Genomic DNA, 25,930 nt, shown 5'->3' with positions numbered 1-25,930 from the left:
ACTCTCCATCCCCCCCCGAAGTAGTGTCCTCTGCCCCCCCATAGCATTGTCCTCTGCAGCCCCCCCCCCTCGTCAGAGTAGGAGTGTCCTCTGCTCCCCCATAGCCATTTCCTCTGCCCCCCCAATAGGTGTTCTCTGTCCCCCAGAGAAGGGAGGCTGGGGGGACGGATCGGCACAGCCCTGATCGAGAGCTACTTGTCAGCTTCCCGCAATCAATGGGTTGCTGACCTTGGATCTAGAGAACTGTTGGGGCCACAAGGGGCCCCACAATCACCAGCTTCATGGTTGGATCTCACCTTTACAGGCTTTCTTGTACCCCGGAGATCCTCGTGTTTGGTGGTTCTGATCTACAAATCTGCTTTTATACCAATGCTGTCCTCTCTCCGCAGGAAGTCCTCCATGTGGCGGGAGTGGAGATGCAGCTGACTGCGGCCTATTCCTTCCTGACGATCCTACAAGAGGAGTCGGTTCCGGTCCATTCGTACTGCCTGTCCTTCCTGCAGATCATCCTGCAGAATCTGGAACACAGAGACACGGGTGAGGGGCGCACTGCCACCGGATATGACCTCCATATCCCCATATCCATGATCATTTCATGTCACGGATGGGACCTTACTAGGTGTACGTCCGGCCCCCGCAGAGATCATACAATGGGACCAGAGTTCATACAATGGGACCAGAGATCATACAATGGGACCAGAGTCCATACAATGGGATCAGAGATCATACAATGGGACCAGAGTCCATACAATGGGATCAGAGATCATACAATGGGGTCAGAGATCATACAATGGGACCAGAGATCATACAATGGGATCAGAGATCATACAATGGGGTCAGAGATCATACAATGGGACCAGAGTCCATACAATGGGACCAGAGATCATACAATGGGACCAGAGTCCATACAATGGGATCAGAGATCATACAATGGGATCAGACATCATACAATGGGACCAGAGTCCATACAATGGGATCAGAGATCATACAATGGGACCAGAGATCATACAATGGGACCAGAGTCCATACAATGGGATCAGAGATCATACAATGGGATCAGACATCATACAATGAGACCAGAGTCCATACAATGGGATCAGAGATCATACAATGGGATCAGAGATCATACAATGGGACCAGAGTCCATACAATGGGACCAGACATCATACAATGGGACCAGAGTTCATACAATGGGACCAGAGATCATACAATGGGACCAGAGATCATACAATGGGACCAGAGATCATACAATGGGACCAGAGATCATACAATGGGACCAGAGATCATACAATGGGACCAGAGATCATACAATGGGATCAGAGATCATACAATGGGACCAGAGTTCATACAATGGGACCAGAGATCATACAATGGGACCAGAGTTCATACAATGGGACCAGAGATCATACAATGGGACCAGAGTCCATACAGTGGGACCAGAGATCATACAATGGGACCAGAGTCCATACAATGGGACCAGAGTCCATACAATGGGACCAGAGTCCTTACAATGGGACCAGAGTCCATACAATGGGACCAGTGTCCATACAATGGGACCAGAGATCATACAATGGGACCAGTGTCCATACAATGGGACCAGAGTCCATACAATGGGACCAGAGTCCATACAATGGGACCAGAGTCCATACAATGGGACCAGTGTCCATACAATGGGACCAGAGTCCATACAATGGGACCAGAGTCCATACAATGGGACCAGAGTCCATACAATGGGACCAGAGATCATACAATGGGACCAGTGTCCATACAGTGGGACCAGAGATCATACAATGGGACGTACATGGAAGAAACTCGTCATACTTTAGTCTCAGCAGCTGGCAATGATTGGTTTCTCCAGCTGAATATCATACACCACACCCATGCGCCCCCTGACCACCTACATGAGGCGGGACGTGTCAATCCTACAGGGTATGAAGAACAATTCCAGGGTTGGCTATTGTTACATTGTTCCAGCTTGGAGCAACTATGTATATACCATACCTGTTACTTCCCTCCAGAAGCTGGAAGTCACTAAGGTAGACATTGTTAATACACTGCTACTACACCACTACTACACCCCTACTACACCCCTACTACACCCCCTACTACACCCCTACTACACCCCTATTTCACCCCTACTACACCCCTACTACACCCCTACTACACCCCTACTTCACCCCTACTACCCCCCTACTACACCCCTACTACACCCCTACTACACCCCTACTACACCCCCTACTACACCCCTACTACACCCCCTACTACACCCCTACTTCACCTCTACTACACCCCTACTACACCCCTACTACACCCCCTACTACACCCCTACTACACCCCCTACTACACCCCCTACTACACCCCTACTACACCCCTACTACACCCCCTACTACAGTGATCTCCACGTGCTTCTGGCTGCCCTGCTGCATTGTGAACACAGGAGGTTGGCCACTCGGCATGGGCATCATTCAGAAATCTCTTTGCATATTCCCAATGAATGCAAACATTCTCTGATTGGATGTGGTGCAGAAGCAGGGTGGTGACATCATGCTCTCCACCTTGTCCAATCCAATCAAAGAATGGTTTGCATTCATCGAGAAAATGCAAAGCATTCCTTGAATGACGCCCACACCCAGCGGTCGACTTCACTGGAGTAGTGGTGTAGTAGTGATGTTATCGTGGTATAGTAGTGGTGTTATAGTGGTGTAGTAGCGGTGTAATAGTGGTGTAGTAGCGGTGTAATAGTGGTGTAGTAGCGGTGTAATAGTGGTGTAGTAGTGGTGTAATAGTGGTGTAGTAGTGGTGTAGTAGTGGTGTAATAGCGGTGTAATAGTGGTGTAGTAGCGGTGTAATAGTGGTGTAGTAGCGGTGTAATAGTGGTGTAGTAGCGGTGTAATAGTGGTGTAGTAGTGGTGTAATAGTGGTGTAGTAGCGGTGTAATAGTGGTGTAGTAGTGGTGTAATAGTGGTGTAGTAGTAGTGTAATAGTGGTGTAATAGTGGTGTAATAGTGGTGTAGTAGCGGTGTAATAGCGGTGTAGTAGCGGTGTAATAGTGGTGTAGTAGCGGTGTAATAGTGGTGTAGTAGTGGTGTAGTAGTGGTGTAATAGTGGTGTAATAGTGGTGTAATAGTGGTGTAATAGCGGTGTAATAGCGGTGTAGTAGCGGTGTAATAGTGGTGTAGTAGCGGTGTAATAGTGGTGTAGTAGAGGTTTAGTAGTGGTGTAATAGTGGTGTAGTGTAGTTATAGTGGTGTAATAGTGGTGTAGTAGTGGTGTAATAGTGGTGTAGCAGAGGTTTAGTAGTGCTAATACACTGCTACTACATGACTTCTACACCGATGCTGCTACATTACACCTATACCTTTGCTACACCACTATTCCAGTGATCTCCTCTGGCTTTGGGGTTCCGTGCTCTGTGATTGGCCTGCTGCATTGTGAACACAGGGGGCCGGTCGCTCAGTATAGGCACCATTCAGAGAATGTTTTGCATTTTCCGAATGAATGCGAAGCATTCTCTGATTGGACAAGGTGGAAAGTATGGTATCCCCACCTCTCCACCTCCTCCAATCAGACAACCCTTTGCATTCATTGAGAAACAATAATAAATGATCTTGAGGTTTACACAGGCAACAAATGGGCAACTGTGACAATACATGGGCAGCAAATACACAGTCAGTAGATTTTTTTTTTCCAACGAAAGGGCAATGGTGGCAATACATGGGCAATAAATAGGCAACAATGGCAATACATGGGCAACAAATAGGCAACAATGGCAATACATGGGCAATCAATAGGCAACAATGGCAATACATGGGTGTAACGGAACCGGTACCCGACCGCACTTGGGTATATTCCGTTATCCTGCAGCTTCCCCTGTCCGAACACCATCCACGGACCACACCCTTGGAATCCCTCAGGAAAATAGACAGACAACCAGCTCTTACTAAAACAGGAAGTCAACTAACTTTATTGTACACAAAACATGTTTTATACAGAGGGCGGGGAAAGACAACCAGGGACAGGAAACACCTCATCACCCCTCCCCATCCAACCAGACACAGAACAATGGGATGCAACCATGTGGCAAAGGACATTGCCCAACCCCCACACCAATACACAAACAGTACATCCCATAATAGTTGGCTGGACAGGGAGACACAGCACCATGGGGGGTAGCACATGGTAAACAGACAATGGACAACACACTATACACAGAACTCAGACATTCACATACACACCCTGTAACCCTTAACAGGCACAGGGTGCCTTAAACATAATGAGGGGGACATGAGCTGACCAAGCGGTCCCCCCACCCCCAAAAGTCACTCCCGTCACAATGGGCAATAAATAGGCAACAATGGCAATACATGGGCAACAAATAGGCAACAATGGCAATACATGGGCAATCAATAGGCAACAATGGCAATACATGGGCAATAAATAGGCAACAATGGCAATACATGGGCAATCAATAGGCAACAATGGCAATACATGGGCAACAAATAGGCAACAATGGCAATACATGGGCAACAAATAGGCAACAATGGCAATACATGGGCAACAAATAGGCAACAATGGCAATACATGGGCAATCACAACCACACTTTGGTAAGAACTGGATACTGATGGGAATACAAAGGTAATAAATGGGCAACTGTGACATCGCTGGGTCTACAACAAGGTGGACGCAGAACAGTCATCCCCACCATGGAGGTACATGGGAATCTCCTGACGTTCAGGTAGACAGCAGCCCATCCAGGAACATGATCTCCACCCGTCCTGTCACTGTGAAGGTGACAGGTGCTCTTGGCTGACGCGTTCCATGACGGAATGTACGGATGATATACAACGATGGTTTCTGATTGGATGTTTCTGTGGCAGGTGTGAGCAACGCGTGGCTGGACACCCTCCTCGCCGTCATAGACGTCTTGCCAAAGGAGACCATCAGACACGAGGTAATGAAAGCCATCTCTGCCTGGACACACACAGGGACAAATGTTCAGATCAAACTAGAGTTCCCCTTTAATCTGCTGCCATTATGCATATTGTCGGAGCGGGGCCCCAAGCTTTTCTCCAAGTGAATTATGTCTGTAAAGTTGGCACTGGGGGGCCCCAATTTCAGTACGGTGGTGTCCGGCTCCTTGGTAACTGGCAGATCCAGGAGTCTCCATGGCTGATAGAACACAGCGGGCTCTGTGCGCTGACTCCATGCAGACGCGGTATTTCTTCTGCTGACAGCGAGTAGACTGCCAAGGGCCCGGCCCGGGACAGATATCCTCGAGTGGCCTCTGCAGAACGCTGCCGGGGCCCCCGAGATACCACCTCCTGTGTAAGAGGTCCTGCTGGTAGGTAACAGAGACAGCCCCCACCGCTACATAGGGGGCCCCTTAGAGCTGAGGTTCCTTGCCTTAGACGGAGCGGGGCCCCAGAAATTCCAGAACCTTTCATGCCCCAACAGAAAAAAAAAGTTTATACCCATAAAATTAAAGTATGGGAGTGCAAACTATGTATATAAAATATATTACAAAGGGAGAATAGCCCCCAAATCATTGGTGTCAGCGGATTGTGGCCCCCAGAAGAGAATAGCCTCAAACCATTGGTGTCAGTAGAATAGTGGCCCCCAGAAGAGAATAACCTCCCAGATCATTGGTGACAGTGGGATAGTGACCCCCAGAAGAGAATATCCTCCCAAATGATTGGTGTCAGTGGTATTGTGGCCCCCAGAACAGAATAGCCTCCCAAATCATTGGTGTCAGTGGTATTGTGGCCCCCAGAACAGAATAGCCTCCCAAATCATTGGTGTCAGTGGGATAGTGACCCCCAGAACAGAATAGCCCCCCAAATCAGTAGGATAGTGACCCCCAGAATAGAATAGCCCCCTCCAATCATTGGTGTCAGTAGAATAGTGGCCCCCAGAAGAGAATAACCTCCCAAATCTTTGGTGTCAGCGGGATAGTGGCCCCCCAGAAGACAATAGCTCCCCCTCCAAATCAGTATGATAGTGGCCCCCAGAATAAAATAGACTCCCAAATCATTGGTGATAGTGGCCCCCAGAAGAGAACAGTCTCAAATCATTGGTGTCAGTAGAATAGTGGCCCCCAGAAGAGAATAGCCTCACAAATCTTTGGTTTCAGTGGGATAGTGGCCCCCCAGAACATAATAGACCCCCCCAAATCAAGATAGTGATCCCCAGAATAGAATAGCCCCCCCCCCCAATCATTGGTGTCAGTAGAATAGTGGCTCTCAGTGGAGAATAGCCTCCCAAATCTTTAGTTTTGGTGGGATAGTGGCCCCCAGAACAGAATAGCCCCCACCCAAATCAGTAGGATAGTGGCCCCCAAAATAGAATAGCCCGTCCCTCCAGATCATTTGTGTCAGTAGAATAGTGGCCCCCAGAACAGAATAACCTCCCAAATCATTGATGTTAGTGGGGTAGTAGCCCCCAGAATAGAACAGCCTCAAATCATTGGTGTCAGTAGGATGGTGGCCCCCCAGGAAAGAACGGCTCCCCAGATCATTGCTGTCAGTGGGATAGTGGCCCCCCCACAGAGAACAGCCTCAAATCATCGGTGTCAGTGGGACTATGGCCAACAGGTGAGAATAGCCTCCAAATCATTGGTGTGAGTGGGATAGTGCCCCCCCCCAGAAGAGAATGGCCCCTGCCCAAAATCATTGGTGTCGTTGGAATAGTGGCACCCAGAAGAGAATAGCGTCCCAAATCGTTGGTGTCAGTAGAATAGTAGCCCCTAAAAGAGAATAGCCTTCCGAATCATTGGTGTCAGTGGTATTGTGGCTCCCAGAAGAGAACAGAATCTCAAATCATTGGTGTCATTGGAATAGCGGCACCCAGAAGAGAATAGCTTCCCAAATCTTTGGTGTCAGTAGGATAGTGGCCCCTAGAAGAGAATATCCCCCAAAATCATTGGTTTCAGTAGAACAGTGGCCCCCAGAAGAGAATAGCGTCCCAAATCTTTGGTGTCAGTGGGATAGTGGCCCCCAGAAGAGAATAGCTTCCCAAATCTTTGATGTCAGTGGGATAGTGGCCCCCAGAAGAGAATGGCGTCCCGAATCTTTGGTGTCAGTAGGATAGTGGCCCCCAGAAGAGAATAGCGTCCCAAATCTTTGGTGTCAGTAGGATAGTGGCCCCCAGAAGAGAATAGCGTCCCAAATCTTTGGTGTCAGTAGGATAGTGGCCCCCAGAAGAGAATAGCGTCCCAAATCTTTGGTGTCAGTGGGATAGTGGCCCCCAGAAGAGAATAGCGTCCCAAATCTTTGGTGTCAGTAGGATAGTGGCCCCCAGAAGAGAATAGCTTCCCAAATCATTGGTGTCAGTGGGATAGTGGCACAACACAGGAGAACATCCTCCCAAATCATTGGTGTCAGTGGGATAGTGGCCCCACACAGGAGAACATCCTCCCAAATCATTGGTGTCAGTGGGATAGTGGCCCCCAGAAGAGACCCACGTAAAACAGAATCGCAGTTTACCTTCTCTTTAACAGTTTCCATCTCATTTCCTGTTCATTCTGTAGGACAGGAAGTAAGGAAAAATCTCCCCAACAGAACAAAGATGGAAACCCCCCAATCAGGGTTCAGTATTGTCCCTTTATTCTGCATTATTATCAGACGTATTATTGGATGAGACCCCGGCCTCTGGTCACATGTCCGGGGTAACTGGCAGTGGGCGGAGTTGGGAACACCTGGCCGGGCTATTCGCACACACATGAGTATCGGTCGTACTTTGGGACATTCTGGTGCTTCTGAATGTTCATGTTGTATATAAATCATGGTAAGTCGCTGTTCATTCTGTTACTTTTCAGATTTTGAACCCTCTTGTATCCAAAGCACAGCTGTCCCAGACGTTACAGTCCCGCCTCACCAGCTGCAAGATTCTCGGGAAAATAGCCAACAAGTTCGAGTCTCACATGTAAGTACAGCGGCACAGTGCCATTCCGGGAACGGATGGACACCATACTGTACTGGGGAGCTGAACTCCAGGCGCAAATCATTGGTGTCAGTGGGATAGTGGCCCCCAGAGCAGAATAGCCTCCCAAATCATTGGTGTCAGTGGAATAGTGGCCCCTAGAAGAGAATAGCCTCCCAAATCATTGGTGTCAGTGGGATAGTGGCCCCCAGAGCAGAATAGCCTCTCAAATCATTGGTGTCAGTGGGATAGTGGCTCCCAGAGCAGAATAGCCTCCCAAATCATTGGTGTCAGTGGGATAGTGGCCCCCAGAGCAGAATAGCCTCCCAAATCATTGGTGTCAGTGGGATAGTGGCCCCCAGAGCAGAATAGCCTCCCAAATCATTGGTGTCAGTGGGATAGTGGCCCCCAGAGCAGAATAGCCTCCCAAATCATTGGTGTCAGTGGGATAGTGGCCCCTAGAAGAGAATAGCCTCCCAAATCATTGGTGTCAGTGGGATAGTGGCCCCCAGAGCAGAATAGCCTCCCAAATCATTGGTGTCAGTGGGATAGTGGCTCCCAGAGCAGAATAGCCTCCCAAATCATTGGTGTCAGTGGGATAGTGGCCCCCAGAAGAGAATAGCCTCCCAAATCATTGGTGTCAGTGGGATAGTGGCCCCCAGAGCAGAATAGCCTCCCAAATCATTGGTGTCAGTGGGATAGTGGCCCCTAGAAGAGAATAGCCTCCCAAATCATTGGTGTCAGTGGGATAGTGGCCCCCAGAAGAGAATAGCCTCCCAAATCATTGGTGTCAGTGGGATAGTGGCCCCCAGAAGAGAATAGCCTCCCAAATCATTGGTGTCAGTGGGATAGTGGCCCCCAGAAGAGAATAGCCTCCCAAATCATTGGTGTCAGTGGGATAGTGGCCCCCAGAGCAGAATAGCCTCCCAAATCATTGGTGTCAGTGGGATAGTGCCCCCAGAAGAGAATCCCCCCCGCCAAATCATTGATGTCAATAGGATAGTGGCCCCTAGAAGAGAATAGCCTCCCAAATAGCCGTATTTGTGTTTCTTTTGTATCTTCTGCAAATTACATCACCAATCTTGTCTCCAAATATCACCCAAACCGTCCTCTTCACTCCTCGCACGACCTCCTGCTCTCTGGCTCCCTTGTCTCCTCCTCCCATGCTCGTCTCCAGGACTTCTCCAGAGCTTCCCCCATCTTCTGGAACTCTCTACCCCAATCCATCAGACTATCGCCTACTCTGCTCACTTTTAGGCGATCTCTGAAAATCGATCTCTTCAGGGAAGCCTATCCTGCCCTCAGCTAATGATGGAATCTTCTATTCCTCCCACCAGTCCATCCCCCACAGTTACTACCTTTTGTACCACTAGCCCCTCCCTCCTAGATTGTAAGCTCCCAGGATCAGGGCCCTCCCTCTTAGATTGTAAGCTCCCAGGATCAGGGCCCTCCCTCCTAGATTGTAAGCTCCCAGGATCAGGGCCCTCCTATCCCTCTTGTATTGATCTGTATTGTTGCTGTATTGTCTCCTGTTATATTGTACAGCGCTGAGCACACTGTTGGCGCCATAAATCCTGTATAATAATAATAATCTTCAGAGCAGCATGTGACTTGTGTATTGCAGAGTAAAGCGAGACATCCTCCCCCTAGTGGAGTCCCTGTGTCAGGACGTGGAATACGAAGTTCGTTCTTGTATGTGCCGCCAACTTGAATACATCGCCCAGGGCATAGGGTAAGCCGAGCGTCTTCACACGGAAGGATCTGGAAGTGTATATCGGAGAGATGTTATTCAACACGTCAATACTGTATTCAAATGTTGCATGCGATCCACACGAGTATTTGGGGGTATAGAGAGGTTGCATGCGATCCACACGAGTATTTGGGGGCGTAGAGAGGTTGCATGCGATCCACACGAGTATTTGGGGGCGTAGAGAGGTTGCATGCGATCCACACGAGTATTTGGGGGCATAGAGAGGTTGCATGCGATCCACACGAGTATTTGGGGGCATAGAGAGGTTGCATGCGATCCACACGAGTATTTGGGGGCGTAGAGAGGTTCTAGAACATCACGTGAATCTGAGACTGGGGCTTAGTAGCACATTGCTCTTGGGTAGAAAATGGATTGTGCAAAAGTGGATTTCGCCACATTCACTGTGTCAGGACCTGGATCTGAACCTGCGACCTCTGCTGTGTCTGGCAGTATCTCTTCTTGCTGAGCCACCTGAAATGCTGGCCAGCTCCCTGCTTGATTCCATAGACAATCTTGCCTTGTGTCTTTCTGGTGAACCTTGAACCCTTTGCTCCTCCCTTGAACTTCCTATTTAAGCCATGCCTTTGTACTTCCTGTTTGCCAGATTATTATATCCAGGTGATGTCTGTCTGGCTCTTCACTCTCCTACTGCCATCTGTATCTTGGCTCCCACTCGTCACCGACCTTTGGCTTGTTCTACTGTGCCTCTGCTTGATCCCAACCGAGGACCTCTTGTTACTGACCTTTGGCTTGTTCTTCTACTGTGCTTCAGCTGGATCCCAACCTGGGACCACTCATTACCAACTTTTGGCTTGTTCTTCTACTGTGCCTCTGCTTGATCCCAACCTGGGACCACTCATTATTGACCTTTGGCTTGTTCTTCTACTGTGCCTCTGCTTGATCCCAACCTAGGACCACTCATTATTGACCTTTTGGCTTGTTCTTCTACTGTGCCTCTGCTTGATCTCAACCTGGGACCACTCATTATTGACCTTTGGCTTGTTCTTCTACTGTGCCTCTGCTTGATCCCAACCTAGGACCACTCATTACTGACCTTTGGCTTGTTCTTCTACTGTGCCTCTGCTTGATCTCAACCTGGGACCACTCATTACTGACCTTTGGCTTGTTCTTCTACTGTGCCTCTGCTTGATCTCAATCTGGGACCACTCATTACTGACCTTTGGCTTGTTCTTCTACTGTGCCTCTGCTTGATCTCAACCTGGGACCACTCATTATTGACCTTTGGCTTGTTCTTCTACTGTGCCTCTGCTTGATCTCAACCTGGGACCACTCATTACTGACCTTTGGCTTGCTCTTCTACTGTGCCTCTGCTTGATCTCAACCTGGGACCACTCATTACTGACCTTTGGCTTGCTCTTCTACTGTGCCTCTGCTTGATCCCAACCTAGGACCACTCATTATTGACCTTTGGCTTGTTCTTCTACTGTGCCTCTGCTTGATCCCAACCTAGGACCACTCATTATTGACCTTTGGCTTGTTCTTCTACTGTGCCTCTGCTTGATCTCAACCTGGGACCACTTGATACCGACCTTTGGTTTGTTCCTCGTACGTTTCCTCTTGATCCCAATGGGCAACCAGTTGTCCCCACCCTTTGGCTTGTTTACTTACTACGCTTCTGCTTGATCCCTACCTGCTGTATCTGCTACTGGACCCCAGCCTGCACCCCTCCTGGTGGGGAGATCCTGAGGACCGCAACCTGGTACTAATACACAGAAAAATCTATCCCCACCATCAGGAGCTCTAGCTCTGGGGAACATCGGTTAGTGCTTGGACTCCGCACCTCGGGTGAGCCTGCTGGTTGGTGGGAGTCTCTACTGCTACTGGTCTCCAAGCCTGACCCCGGCTGTTCGGGGGAATGGATATCGGGATCGGAGCAGAAGATCAGGGTGGACTCTCTTCAGGTCCGCGGTTTGGTGCGAGAGATGACACAAGCTCAGCAATGTTGGCGTGATAATTTTGTTTGTTTTTTGTAACTTTTTGGATGAGGTTCATTTTGTGTCAAGATCTTACGCAGAGCTACAACCCCCCCCCCCCATGTGACAGTGTGTGAGCAGCCAATCACAGAGCACCGGTGCTGTCACTTGAAAAGGAAAGGGCAGAGTCACATGCTCCTCCATATTTGGGAATATCCTGTCTTTCTCTTCGCTCTCAGCAGCCAATTGGAGGAACAAACCCAATGGCAGTTGTGATACATTCATGGGCAGTTTTTCCATTGATGTCCCACACCCCGTGAATTTACCGTATATCACAAGAGCTGACAATCTAATTTCCTCCAGGGAGCCCAGTGAGCCAGCGTACATCCACATGCTTCATCAAATGAATCTTGATGCCTCAATACTATCTGACACGGGGGCGGGACTTGTCATGGCGCCATTCTGTTCACTGATATATTCTGCCGTACGACGATCGACTTCCTACGGCAAACTGCGCTACTTCTGTCATCAATCGAATCTCTTGTGGAATGAATGTGATGAAGTTTTCTTGAAAGGAAGTCGATGTCCTCAGGAAATATTCGAGTTGTCAGCCTTATAATTAGGTAATTCCCAGAATGCCGAGCTAAAGGAGAGAAATACAGAAGAATCCCCGAAACATCGTCCATTCCCTTGTATAGATCTCGGGGTAAAGTGTTTTTTTTTAACCGCTTAACCCCTTCCAGTCCGGACACTCCCCCCCCCTTCCAGTCCGGACACTCCCCCCCCCCACTTCCAGTCCGGACACTTTCCCCCCCTTCCAGTCCGGACACTTTCCCCCCTTCCAGTCCGGACACTTTCACCACCTTCCAGTCCGGACACTTTCCCCCCCTTCCAGTCCGGACACTTTCCCCCCCTTCCAGTCCGGACACTTTCCCCCCCTTCCAGTCCGGACACTTTCCCCCCCTTCCAGTCCGGACACTTTCCCCCCTTCCAGTCCGGACACTTTCACCACCTTCCAGTCCGGACACTTTCCCCCCCTTCCAGTCCGGACACTTTCCCCCCCTTCCAGTCCGGACACTTTCCCCCCCTTCCAGTCCGGACACTTTCCCCCCCTTCCAGTCCGGACACTTTCACCCCCTTACAGTCCGGACACTTTCCCCCCTTCCAGTCCGGACACTTTCACCACCTTCCAGTCCGGACACTTTCCCCCCCCCTTCCAGTCCGGACACTTTCACCACCTTCCAGTCCGGACACTTTCACCCCCCTTCCAGTCCGGACACTTTCACCACCTTCCAGTCCGGACACTTTCCCCCCCTTCCAGTCCAGACACTTTCCCCCCCCCCCTTCCAGTCCAGACACTTTCCCCCCCCCCCCTTCCAGTCCGGACACTTTCCCCCCCTTCCAGTCCGGACACTTTCCCCCCCTTCCAGTCCGGACACTTTCCCCCCCTTCCAGTCCGGACACTTTCCCCCCCCCCTTCCAGTCCGGACACTTTCCCCCCCCCCCTTCCAGTCCGGACACTTTCCCCCCCCCCTTCCAGTCCGGACACTTTCACCACCTTCCAGTCCGGACACTTTCCCCCCCCCTTCCAGTCCGGACACTTCCCCCCCCCCCTTCCAGTCCGGACACTTTCCCCCCCTTCCAGTCCGGACACTTTCCCCCCCTTCCAGTCCGGACACTTTCCCCCCCTTCCAGTCCGGACACTTTCACCCCCTTCCTGTTATGACACTTTCACCCCCTTCCAGTCCGGACACTTCCCCCCCTTCCAGTCCGGACACTTTCACCCCCTTCCAGTCCGGACACTTTCCCCCCTTCCAGTCCGGACACTTTCCCCCCCTTCCAGTCCGGACACTTTCACCCCCTTCCTGTTATGACACTTTCACCCCCTTCCAGTCCGGACACTTTCCCCCCCTTCCAGTCTGGACACTTTCCCCCCCTTCCAGTCCGGACACTTTCCCCCCCTTCCAGTCCGGACACTTCCCCCCCTTCCAGTCCGGACACTTTCCCCCCCTTCCAGTCCGGACACTTTCCCCCCCTTCCAGTCCGGACACTTCTCCCCCCCTTCCTGTCCGGACACTTTCCCCCCTTCCCGGTCCGGACACTTTCACCCCCTTCCAGTCCGGACGCTTTCCCCCCCTTCCAGTCCGGACACTTTCCCCCCCTTCCAGTCCGGACACTTTCACCCCCTTCCAGTCCGGACACTTTCACCCCCTTCCAGTCCGGACACTTTCACCCCCTTCCAGTCCGGACACTTTCCCCCCTTCCAGTCCGGACACTTTCACCCCCTTCCAGTCCGGACACTTTCCCCCCTTCCCGGTCCGGACACTTTCCCCCCTTCCCAGTCCGGACACTTTCCCCCCCTTCCAGGCCAATTTTCAGCTTTCAGCGCTATCACACTTTGAATGACAATTGCGCGGTCATGCAACACTGCACCCGTATGAATTTTTATCATTTTTTTGAGACAGATAAAACATTTTTTTGTTATTTATTCACCACTGGGATTTTTATTTTTTTTGCTACGTAAATGAAAAAGTTCAAACATTTTGAAAAAAGGTGTTTTTCTTATAAAATTTTGCAAATAAATAATATTTCATCATAAATCTTGGCCAAAATGTATTCAGTTATCTTTTTAGTAAAAAAAACAAAATGGTTTATAACCAAAAATTATAATTTTTAAAAAAAAATGTTTACATTTTTATTTTATTTGTTTATATCATTTATTTATTTATTTAACATACTGTCACTCCCAGCACACAGTTAACCCTTTGATCGCCCTTCACATTAACCCCTTCCTGCCCAGTGCCATTAGTACAGTGTCAGGCTTTTTTTTAGGACTGATCACTGTATTGGTGTCACTGGGGATGTCAGTGACACCAAGTCAGTTCCCCTCCCCCCAGTGTCAGAATGTCCGCCGCAGTTCCGCTATAAGTTGCTGATCGCCGCCATTACTAGTAGAAAAAAATCCCAGTATATATCCCGCCATTTGTAGACGCTATAACTTTCACGTACACCAATTAATTTACACGGATTGGAGTAGAATACATTTTGGCCGAAATTTTTGACGGAATTTGATTTTTTAACATTTTTTTACAGGACATCTTTAATAGCAAAAAGTCCGAAATATTTTTTTTTTTCTTAAAAAAATAAAAACCTCACAGGCGATCAAATACCACCGAAAGAAAGCTCAATTCGTGGGGAAAAAGCATGTAAATGTCATGTGGGTGCAGCGTTGCATGACCGCGCAATTGTCAAAGTAACGCAGCTCCGTAACACAAAAAATGGCCTGGTCAGGAAGGAGGGGGAGGGGTTAAGGTGTCTGGTTATTTGCATGCTTACAGTTGTTGGTGTTTCAGTGATGTCACCGCTCTCTAGTGAATGGATAGGCTGCATTCTCAGTGATGTCACCGCTCTCTAGTGAATGGATAGGCTGCATTCTCAGTGATGTCACTGCTCTCTAGTGAATGGATAGGCTGCATTCTCGGTGATGTCACTGCTCTCTAGTGAATGGATAGGCTGCATTCTCGGTGATGTCACCGCTCTCTAGTGAATGGATAGGCTGCATTCTCGGTGATGTCACTGCTCTCTAGTGAATGGATAGGCTGCATTCTCGGTGATGTCACCGCTCTCTAGTGAATGGATAGACTGCATTCTCGGTGATGTCACCGCTCTCTAGTGAATGGATAGGCTGCATTCTCAGTGATGTCACCGCTCTCTAGTCAATGGATAGGCTGCATTCTCAGTGATGTCACCGCTCTCTAGTCAATGGATAGGCTGCATTCTCAGTGATGTCACCGCTCTCTAGTGAATGGATAGGCTGCATTCTCAGTGATGTCACCGCTCTCTAGTGAATGGATAGGCTGCATTCTCAGTGATGTCACTGCTCTCTAGTGAATGGATGGGCTGCATTCTCGCGGTGATGTCACCGCTCTCTAGTGAATGGATGGGCTGCATTCTCGCGGTGATGTCACCGCTCTCTAGTGAATGGATAGGCTGCATTCTCAGTGATGTCACCGCTCTCTAGTGATTGGATAGGCTGCATTCTCGGTGATGTCACCGCTCTCTAGTGAATGGATGGGCTGCATTCTCAGTGATGTCACCGCTCTCTAGTGAATGGATGGGCTGCATTCTCAGTGATGTCACCACTCTCTAGTGAATGGATAGGCTGCATTCTCAGTGATGTCACTGCTCTCTAGTGAATGGATGGGCTGCATTCTCGCGGTGATGTCACCGCTCTCTAGTGAATGGATAGGCTGCATTCTCAGTGATGTCACCGCTCTCTAGTGAATGGATGGGCTGCATTCTCAGTGATGTCACCGCTCTCTAGTGAATGGATGGGCTGCATTCTCGCGGTGATGTCACCGCTCTCTAGTGAATGGATGGGCTGCATTCTCGCGGTGATATCACCGCTCTCTAGTGAATGGATGGGCTGCATTCTCGCGGTGATGTCACCGCTCTCTAGTGAATGGATGGGCTGCATTCTCGCGGTGATGTCACCGCTCTAGTGAATGGATAGGCTGCATTCTCAGTGATGTCACCGCTCTCTAGTGATTGGATAGGCTGCGTTCTCAGTGATGTCACCGCTCTCTAGTGAATGGATAGGCTGCATTCTCGGTGATGTCACCGCTCTCTAGTGAATGGATAGGCTGCATTCTCAGTGATGTCACCGCTCTCTAGTGAATGGATGGGCTGCATTCTCGCGGTGATGTCACCGCTCTCTAGTGAATGGATAGGCTGCATTCTCAGTGATGTCACTGCTCTCTAGTGATTGGATAGGCTGCATTCTCAGTGATGTCACCGCTTTCTAGTGATTGGATAGGCTGCATTCTCGGTGATGTCACCGCTCTCTAGTGAATGGATAGGCTGCATTCTCAGTGATGTCACCGCTCTCTAGTGATTGGATAGGCTGCATTCTCAGTGATGTCACCGCTTTCTAGTGATTGGATAGGCTGCATTCTTGGTGATGTCACCGCTCTCTAGTGATTGGATAGGCTGCACTCACGTTGATGTCATCGCTCTCTAGTGATTGGATAGGCTGCACTCACGTTGATGTCATCGCTCTCTAGTGAATGGATAGGCTGCATTCTCAGTGATGTCACTGCTCTCTAGTGAATGGATAGGCTGCATTCTCAGTGATGTCACCGCTCTCTAGTGATTGGATAGGCTGCACTCGCGGTGATGTCACTGGTCTCCAATTGCGGTGCCCAATTTTAAATAAAGTACATATGCGCGGTGTGATTTTGCGCACATTTACAAAGCTCTAAGTGTGATTGAAGGGTGCGATGTTGTGAATGGGCTCGCCGTAGATTAGTCGTCACGCTGCGATCTTTGGTTGTAGCGCACATAAAATGCGACAATGTGAATGGGCCCCAAAACCCGCCAGGGGTTCTCATTCCTCCCTTCTGCATCCAAAGCTACAAGAAAAGTTCTGTCTGTGGATACAATGTAATTCCTGAGAATTGTCTTTCTCGCCGTGTGTGGGATTCGTGTTTGTCAGGTTGACCGCGGCCCCCTCAGCCCGCTCCCCCCCCTCAGCCCGCTCCCCCCCCTCGCTCCCCCCCCTCGCTGTGCCCCCCCTTTCCCCTGCACTCTTTCAGCCCACAAGTACGCCTCCATCAGACACTTCAGAACGATCCGTACACAATAGTATAGCGGGTGCCCTCTGCGGGGGCGTTCTCGTGTTCCCGAAGCCCCCACAAGCGGCAGATACGGGGGTGCAGTCGCGTCAGGAATCATGAAAAGATGCGAACAATGACACACCGACGGGGGAAATGTCACCGGCAGACGAACGTGGAAATGGCGCCTTGTGCTCAGCGCTCGCCGTCTCCTTCGCTGAGTCACCGCCGAGCGTCTCTTCAATAGGCGAGGAACAATGGCCGCATCTGCTCTCCGCGTGATGACTAAATCGTTCACCTTCGTAGTGCGGCGCCCCGACCGCCCGCCAGATGACCACCTAATATAATTCATATCGAAGGTTATCGCAATGTTCCCTGCCATGCGGGAGAGAGATTATAGGGGAACTCCAGAGGGAAAAGTACGCACTCCTATGCTGGGTGTACAGACCCGGGAACTCAGCACAGGGATGGTGGGATCTCCTCATAATGGGCACAGCGGGTGTACAGACCCTGGAACTCAGCACAGGGATGATGGGAACCCCTCATAATGGGCATAGCGGGTGTACAGACCCGGGAACTCAGCACAGGGATGGTGGGAACCCCTCATAATGGGCATAGCGGGTGTACAGACCCGGGAACTCAGCACAGGGATGGTGGGAACCCCTCATAATGGGCATAGCGGGTGTACAGACCCGGGAACACAGCACAGGGATGGTGGGAACCCCTCATAATGGGCATAGCGGGTGTACAGACCCGGGAACTCAGCACAGGGATGGTGGGAACCCCTCATAATGGACACAGCAGGTGTACAGACCCGGGAACTCAGCACAGGGATGGTGGGAACCCCTCATAATGGGCATAGCGGGTGTACAGACCGGGGAACTCAGCACAGGGATGGTGGGAACCCCTCATAATGGGCATAGCGGGTGTACAGACCCGGGAACTCAGCACAGGGATGGTGGGAACCCCTCATAATGGGCATAGCGGGTGTACAGACCTGGGAACTCAGCACAGGGATGGTGGGAACCCCTCATAATGGGCATAGCGGGTGTACAGACCCGGGAACTCAGCACAGGGATGGTGGGAACCCCTCATAATGGGCATAGCGGGTGTACAGACCCGGGAACTCAGCACAGGGATGGTGGGAACCCCTCATAATGGGCACAGTGGGTGTACAGACCCGGGAACTCAGCACAGGGATGGTGGGAACCCCTCATATTGGGCACAGCGGGTGTGCAGACCGGGGAATTAAGCACAGGGATGGTGGGAACCCCTCATATTGGGCACAGCGGGTGTGCAGACCGGGGAACTCAGCACAGGGATGGTGGGAACCCCTCATAATGGGCACAGCAGGTGTGCAGACCTGGGAACTCAGTACAGGGATGGTGGGAACCCTTGATTAGAGCTCCCCCTGATGGACAGGCAGGGTAAGTACAGTATCAGTTTGGCTTATTAAGAGAACCTGTCCTGACAATGTAACCAATGTGCTGTAATTCGGTGATTTGTGTCTTCTGCATCCCTCCAGATGATATTCATGTGTCATTATTCTTTGTTGCAGGACAGAATTAACAAAATCAGCCATCCTCCCCGAGCTGGTGGAACTGGCGAGGGATGAGGGGAGCAGCGTGCGACTGTCAGCCTTCGAGACACTGGTCAATCTGCTGGTTATGTTCGATCACGGTATGTGCAGACTGGTTATGTTCGATCACGGTATGTGCGGACTGGTTATGTTCGATCACGGTATGTGTAGACTGGTTATGTTCGATCACGGTATGCGTAGACTGGTTATATTCGATCACGGTATGTGTAGACTGGTTATGTTCGATCACGGTATGCGTAGACTGGTTATGTTCGATCACGGTATGCGTAGACTGGTTATATTCGATCACGGTATGTGTAGACTGGTTATATTCGATCACGGTATGCGTAGACTGGTTATGTTCGATCACGGTATGTGTAGACTGGTTATGTTCGATCACGGTATGTGTAGACTGGTTATGTTCGATCACGGTATGTGTAGACTGGTTATATTCGATCACGGTATGTGTAGACTGGTTATGTTCGATCATGGTATGTGCAGACTGGTTATGTTCGATCACGGTATGTGTGGACTGGTTATGTTCGATCACGGTATGTGCGGACTGGTTATGTTCGATCACGGTATGTGCAGACTGGTTATGTTCGATCACGGTATGTGCAGACTGGTTATGTTCGATCACGGTATGTGCGGACTGGTTATGTTCGATCACGGTATGCGTAGACTGGTTATGTTCGATCACGGTATGCGTAGACTGGTTATGTTCGATCACGGTATGTGTAGACTGGTTATGTTCGATCACGGTATGCGTAGACTGGTTATGTTCGATCACGGTATGCGTAGACTGGTTATGTTCGATCACGGTATGCGTAGACTGGTTATGTTCGATCACGGTATGTGTAGACTGGTTATATTCGATCACGGTATGTGTAGACTGGTTATGTTCGATCATGGTATGTGCAGACTGGTTATGTTCGATCACGGTATGTGTGGACTGGTTATGTTCGATCACGGTATGTGCAGACTGGTTATGTTTGATCACGGTATGTGCGGACTGGTTATGTTCGATCACGGTATGTGTAGACTGGTTATGTTCGATCACGGTATGTGCAGACTGGTTATGTTCGATCACGGTATGTGCGGACTGGTTATGTTCGATCACGGTATGTGCAGACTGGTTATGTTCGATCACGGTATGTGCGGACTGGTTATGTTCGATCACGGTATGCGTAGACTGGTTATGTTCGATCACGGTATGTGTAGACTGGTTATATTCGATCACGGTATGTGTAGACTGGTTATATTCGATCACGGTATGTGTAGACTGGTTATATTCGATCACGGTATGCGTAGACTGGTTATGTTCGATCACGGTATGTGTAGACTGGTTATGTGCGATCACGGTATGTGTAGACTGGTTATATTCGATCACGGTATGTGTGGACTGGTTATGTTCGATCATGGTATGTGTAGACTGGTTATGTTCGATCATGGTATGTGCAGACTGGTTATGTTCGATCACGGTATGTGTGGACTGGTTATGTTCGATCACGGTATGTGTGGACTGGTTATGTTCGATCACGGTATGTGCAGACTGGTTATGTTTGATCACGGTATGTGCGGACTGGTTATGTTCGATCACGGTATGTGCAGACTGGTTATGTTCGATCACGGTATGTGCGGACTGGTTATGTTCGATCACGGTATGTGTAGACTGGTTATGTTCGATCACGGTATGTGTGGACTGGTTATGTTCGATCACGGTATGTGCGGACTGGTTATGTTCGATCACGGTATGCGTAGACTGGTTATGTTCGATCACGGTATGTGCGGACTGGTTATGTTCGATCACGGTATGTGCGGACTGGTTATGTTCGATCACGGTATGCGTAGACTGGTTATGTTCAATCACGGTATGTGTAGGCTGGTTATGTTCGATCACGGTATGTGTAGACTGGTTATGTTCGATCACGGTATGTGTAGACTGGTTATGTTCGATCACGGTATGTGTAGGCTGGTTATGTTCGATCACGGTATGTGTAGACTGGTTATGTTCGATCACGGTATGTGTAGACTGGTTATGTTCGATCACGGTATGTGTAGGCTGGTTATGTTCGATCACGGTATGTGTAGACTGGTTATGTTCGATCACGGTATGTGTAGGCTGGTTATGTTCGATCACGGTATGCGTAGACTGGTTATGTTCGATCACGGTATGTGTAGACTGGTTATGTTCGATCACGGTATGCGTAGACTGGTTATGTTCGATCACGGTATGTGTAGGCTGGTTATGTTCGATCACGGTATGTGTAGACTGGTTATGTTCGATCACGGTATGTGTAGGCTGGTTATGTTCGATCACGGTATGTGTAGACTGTAGCTGTGTATATTCAGTGCCTTTTCTCCAGCCTAGGCAAAGGGCTGTGAGAATGTAAATGACGCGTCCCCTGAGAACTAGGAGCGCGCCTCTCATTCTGTCTTGCGATCAGGAATCGGTCTGATTGATTCCCGATCATGTGATCACTATGATAGCCAATCAGGGTGACCATGGCAGTTCATTGACATACAAGCATCTCCTGGCTGCAGCTGGAGCCGTGCCTTCCGTTCTCTCTCTGTAACTTCGCTGTGCACCGCGGAATACAGTGCAGGAAATGTGTATTTGCTCCCCTGGCTGATGCTGAATGTTCGCCCCTCACACAGAAATGATCGGTCTAACAATGGAATGTTCGCCCCTCACACAGAAATGATTGGTCTAACAATGGAACGTTCGCCCCTCACACAGAAATGATCGGTCTAACAATGGAACGTTCGCCCCTTACACAGAAACGATCGGTCTAACAATGGAATGTTCGCCCCTCACACAGAAATGATCGGTCTAACAATGGAATGTTCGCCCCTCACACAGAAATGATCGGTCTAACAATGGAATGTTCGCCCCTCACACAGAAACAATCGGTCTAACAATGGAATGTTCGCCCCTCACACAGAAATGATCGGTCTAACAATGGAATGTTCGCCCCTCACACAGAAACGATCGGTCTAACAATGGAATGGTCGCCCCTCACACAGAAATGATCGGTCTAACAATGGAATGTTCGCCCCTCACACAGAAACGATCGGTCTAACAATGGAATGTTCGGTGTAACACTGAGAGACAGAATACAACAACAAATTCAGCAGAAATGCGTCTAACAAATGATGATCCACAAACCACACATTATGTTGCTCGCCGTGGCGGACTCCCCGTGACAGATTATTGGTGTGCCTGATTCTATCCATCCTCTTGTACATTGCTCTTCATTATGGGCAATAAATGAGTTTTACGGCTATACTTAGAGGCGCCTTTCCTCCTCCTTCTCTGTACATATACTATCCAGCACACCTGTCATTATACATAGGAACTGACATTAGCGTATAAGCACTTAATATTGTCATTTTAATATAGTGTATAATACATTTTTTTCTCTTCATTAATGTTCGATGTGTAAGATCTTTCAAAACTGTATGACAGGACCTCCTAAGCCTGTTGTGTCCCTCCAGATGACCGGAGTCAGGTTGTCCTCCCGCTGGTGAAATCGTTTTGTGAGAAGTCTTTCAAGGCTGACGAATCTGTCCTCACATCGCTGTCATTACACTTAGGGAAGCTCTGCCATGGCCTGCAAGGTGGGTTCCCGACTTACACTTCCATCAGGGCGACTATTCCCATGGACTATACAGGAAGCAGAGCTCTGAAAGGGGAAATAGGAAAGGGCTTTGGTGCTCCAGGAGTGCCGAGTTCCTGCTTGTTGCTCCATCGCCTGAAATTGTCTTGTATCTGTTTTCTGGTGTCTTCTCTGTGCCTTTGCGCTACATTGTTCTCTGTAAGATCACGGTGTACACCGCACTGAGCATGCACCACAGTTTCTTTTGTTTTCTTTACTTCTTTCTTTCTCCTTTCCTTCTCTTTCCATTCCTTCCATTTCTTCTCTTCCTTTCTTTCCTCCCTCCCTCCCCCCCTTTCCTTTCCTTTCCTTTCCTTTCCTTTCCTTCCCTTTTCTTCCTCAATCCCTTCCTCCTTTCTTTTCTTTCTGCATCCTCTCCTCTCTTCCTTTTTTACTTTCCTTCTTCCTATCTTTGTTTCCTTTCCACCCTCCTCCATTCCTTTTTTCTTTTCTTTTTCTTTCCTTTCTTCCCATCTCTCTCACTCTCTTTTTTTATTTCCTTGAAAAAATAAATTAATGCAAAATTAAAATTTATTTTGCTTGACTTCGCTGACAAGACAGATCTGTTATACTTATGTCTGCCTGATATCTCTTATTTATCTATCTATCTATCTATTATCTATCTATCTATCTATCTATCTATCTATCTATCTATCTATCTATCTATTATCTATCTATCTATCTATTATCTATCTATCTATTATCTATCTATCTATCTATCTATCTATCTATTATCTATCTATCTATCTATCTATCTATCTATCTATCTATTATCTATCTATCTATCTATCTATCTATTATCTATCTATCTATCTATTATCTATCTATCTATTATCTATCTATCTATCTATCTATCTATCTATTATCTATCTATCTATCTATCTATCTATCTATCTATCTATTATCTATCTATCTATCTATCTATCTATCTATTATCTATCTATCTATCTATCTATCTATCTATCTATCTATCTATCTATCTATCTATCTATTATCTATCTATCTATCTATCTATCTATCTATTATCTATCTATCTATCTATCTATCTATTATCTATCTATCTATCTATCTATCTATCTATCTATTATCTATCTATCTATCTATCTATCTATCTATCTATCTATCTATCTATCTATTATCTATCTATCTATTATCTATCTATCTATCTATTATCTATCTATCTATCTATCTATCTATCTATCTATCTATCTATCTATCTATTATCTATCTATCTATCTATTATCTATCTATCTATTATCTATCTATCTATCTATCTATCTATCTATTATCTATCTATCTATCTATCTATCTATCTATCTATCTATCTATCTATTATCTATCTATCTATCTATCTATCTATCTATTATCTATCTATCTATCTATCTATCTATCTATCTATCTATCTATCTATCTATTATCTATCTATCTATCTATCTATCTATCTATTATCTATCTATCTATCTATCTATCTATCTATTATCTATCTATCTATCTATCTATCTATCTATCTATTATCTATCTATCTATCTATCTATCTATCTATCTATCTATCTATCTATTATCTATCTATCTATCTATCTATCTATCTATTATCTATCTATCTATCTATCTATCTATCTATTATCTATCTATCTATCTATCTATCTATCTATCTATCTATCTATTATCTATCTATCTATCTATCTATCTATCTATTATCTATCTATCTATCTATCTATCTATTATCTATCTATCTATCTATCTATCTATCTATCTATTATCTATCTATCTATCTATCTATCTATCTATCTATCTATCTATTATCTATCTATCTATTATCTATCTATCTATCTATCTATCTATCTATCTATCTATCTATTATCTATCTATCTATCTATCTATTATCTATCTATCTATCTATTATCTATCTATCTATCTATCTATCTATCTATCTATCTATCTATCTATCTATCTATTATCTATCTATCTATCTATTATCTATCTATCTATTATCTATCTATCTATCTATTATCTATCTATCTATCTATCTATCTATCTATCTATCTATCTATCTATCTATCTATTATCTATCTATCTATCTATCTATTATCTATCTATCTATCTATTATCTATCTATCTATCTATCTATCTATCTATCTATCTATCTATCTATCTATCTATCTATTATCTATCTATCTATCTATCTATTATCTATCTATCTATCTATTATCTATCTATCTATCTATCTATCTATCTATCTATTATCTATCTATCTATCTATCTATTATCTATCTATCTATCTATTATCTATCTATCTATCTATCTATCTATCTATCTATCTATTATCTATCTATCTATCTATTATCTATCTATCTATTATCTATCTATCTATCTATCTATCTATTATCTATCTATCTATCTATCTATCTATCTATCTATCTATTATCTATCTATCTATCTATCTATCTATTATCTATCTATCTATCTATCTATCTATTATCTATCTATCTATTATCTATCTATTATCTATCTATTATCTATCTATCTATCTATTATCTATCTATCTATCTATCTATCTATCTATCTATCTATCTATCTATTATCTATCTATCTATCTATCTATCTATCTATCTATCTATCTATTATCTATCTATCTATCTATTATCTATCTATCTATCTATCTATCTATTATCTATCTATCTATCTATCTATCTATCTATCTATCTATCTATTATCTATCTATCTATCTATCTATCTATCTATTATCTATCTATCTATCTATCTATCTATTATCTATCTATCTATCTATCTATCTATCTATTATCTATCTATCTATCTATCTATCTATCTATCTATCTATCTATCTATTATCTATCTATCTATTATCTATCTATCTATTATCTATCTATCTATCTATCTATCTATTATCTATCTATCTATCTATTATCTATCTATCTATCTATCTATCTATCTATCTATCTATCTATTATCTATCTATCTATCTATCTATTATCTATCTATCTATCTATTATCTATCTATCTATCTATCTATCTATCTATCTATCTATCTATCTATCTATCTATTATCTATCTATCTATCTATTATCTATCTATCTATTATCTATCTATCTATCTATTATCTATCTATCTATCTATCTATCTATCTATCTATCTATCTATTATCTATCTATCTATCTATCTATTATCTATCTATCTATCTATTATCTATCTATCTATCTATCTATCTATCTATCTATCTATCTATTATCTATCTATCTATCTATCTATTATCTATCTATCTATCTATTATCTATCTATCTATCTATCTATCTATCTATCTATCTATCTATCTATCTATTATCTATCTATCTATCTATCTATTATCTATCTATCTATCTATTATCTATCTATCTATCTATCTATCTATCTATCTATCTATCTATCTATTATCTATCTATCTATCTATCTATTATCTATCTATCTATTATCTATCTATCTA

The 25,930-nt window shown here is 46.4% G+C and overlaps 1 protein-coding gene across 1 annotated transcript in view; it reads left to right on the top strand.

Annotated features, from left to right (window-relative positions):
- Positions 1–25,930, top strand: part of LOC149429405 (serine/threonine-protein phosphatase 4 regulatory subunit 4-like) — a 97,241-nt gene that overhangs the window by 60,329 nt on the left and 10,982 nt on the right. Inside the window, exons 3-8 of the mRNA XM_089666446.1 lie at positions 390–537; positions 4,879–4,952; positions 7,815–7,921; positions 9,543–9,650; positions 18,773–18,894; positions 22,292–22,414. Coding sequence (XP_089522572.1) covers positions 417–537; positions 4,879–4,952; positions 7,815–7,921; positions 9,543–9,650; positions 18,773–18,894; positions 22,292–22,414 — 655 coding nt within the window. The 5' untranslated portion in view covers positions 390–416. The remainder of the gene's footprint in view (positions 1–389; positions 538–4,878; positions 4,953–7,814; positions 7,922–9,542; positions 9,651–18,772; positions 18,895–22,291; positions 22,415–25,930) is intronic.

Source organism: Staurois parvus, unplaced genomic scaffold (genome assembly GCF_062004578.1).
Source record: "Staurois parvus isolate SC_StPar_1 unplaced genomic scaffold, SC_StPar_1.0 ptg002714l, whole genome shotgun sequence".
Lineage (NCBI taxonomy): Eukaryota > Metazoa > Chordata > Amphibia > Anura > Ranidae > Staurois > Staurois parvus.
This window is presented reverse-complemented; position numbering and strand designations above follow the sequence as displayed.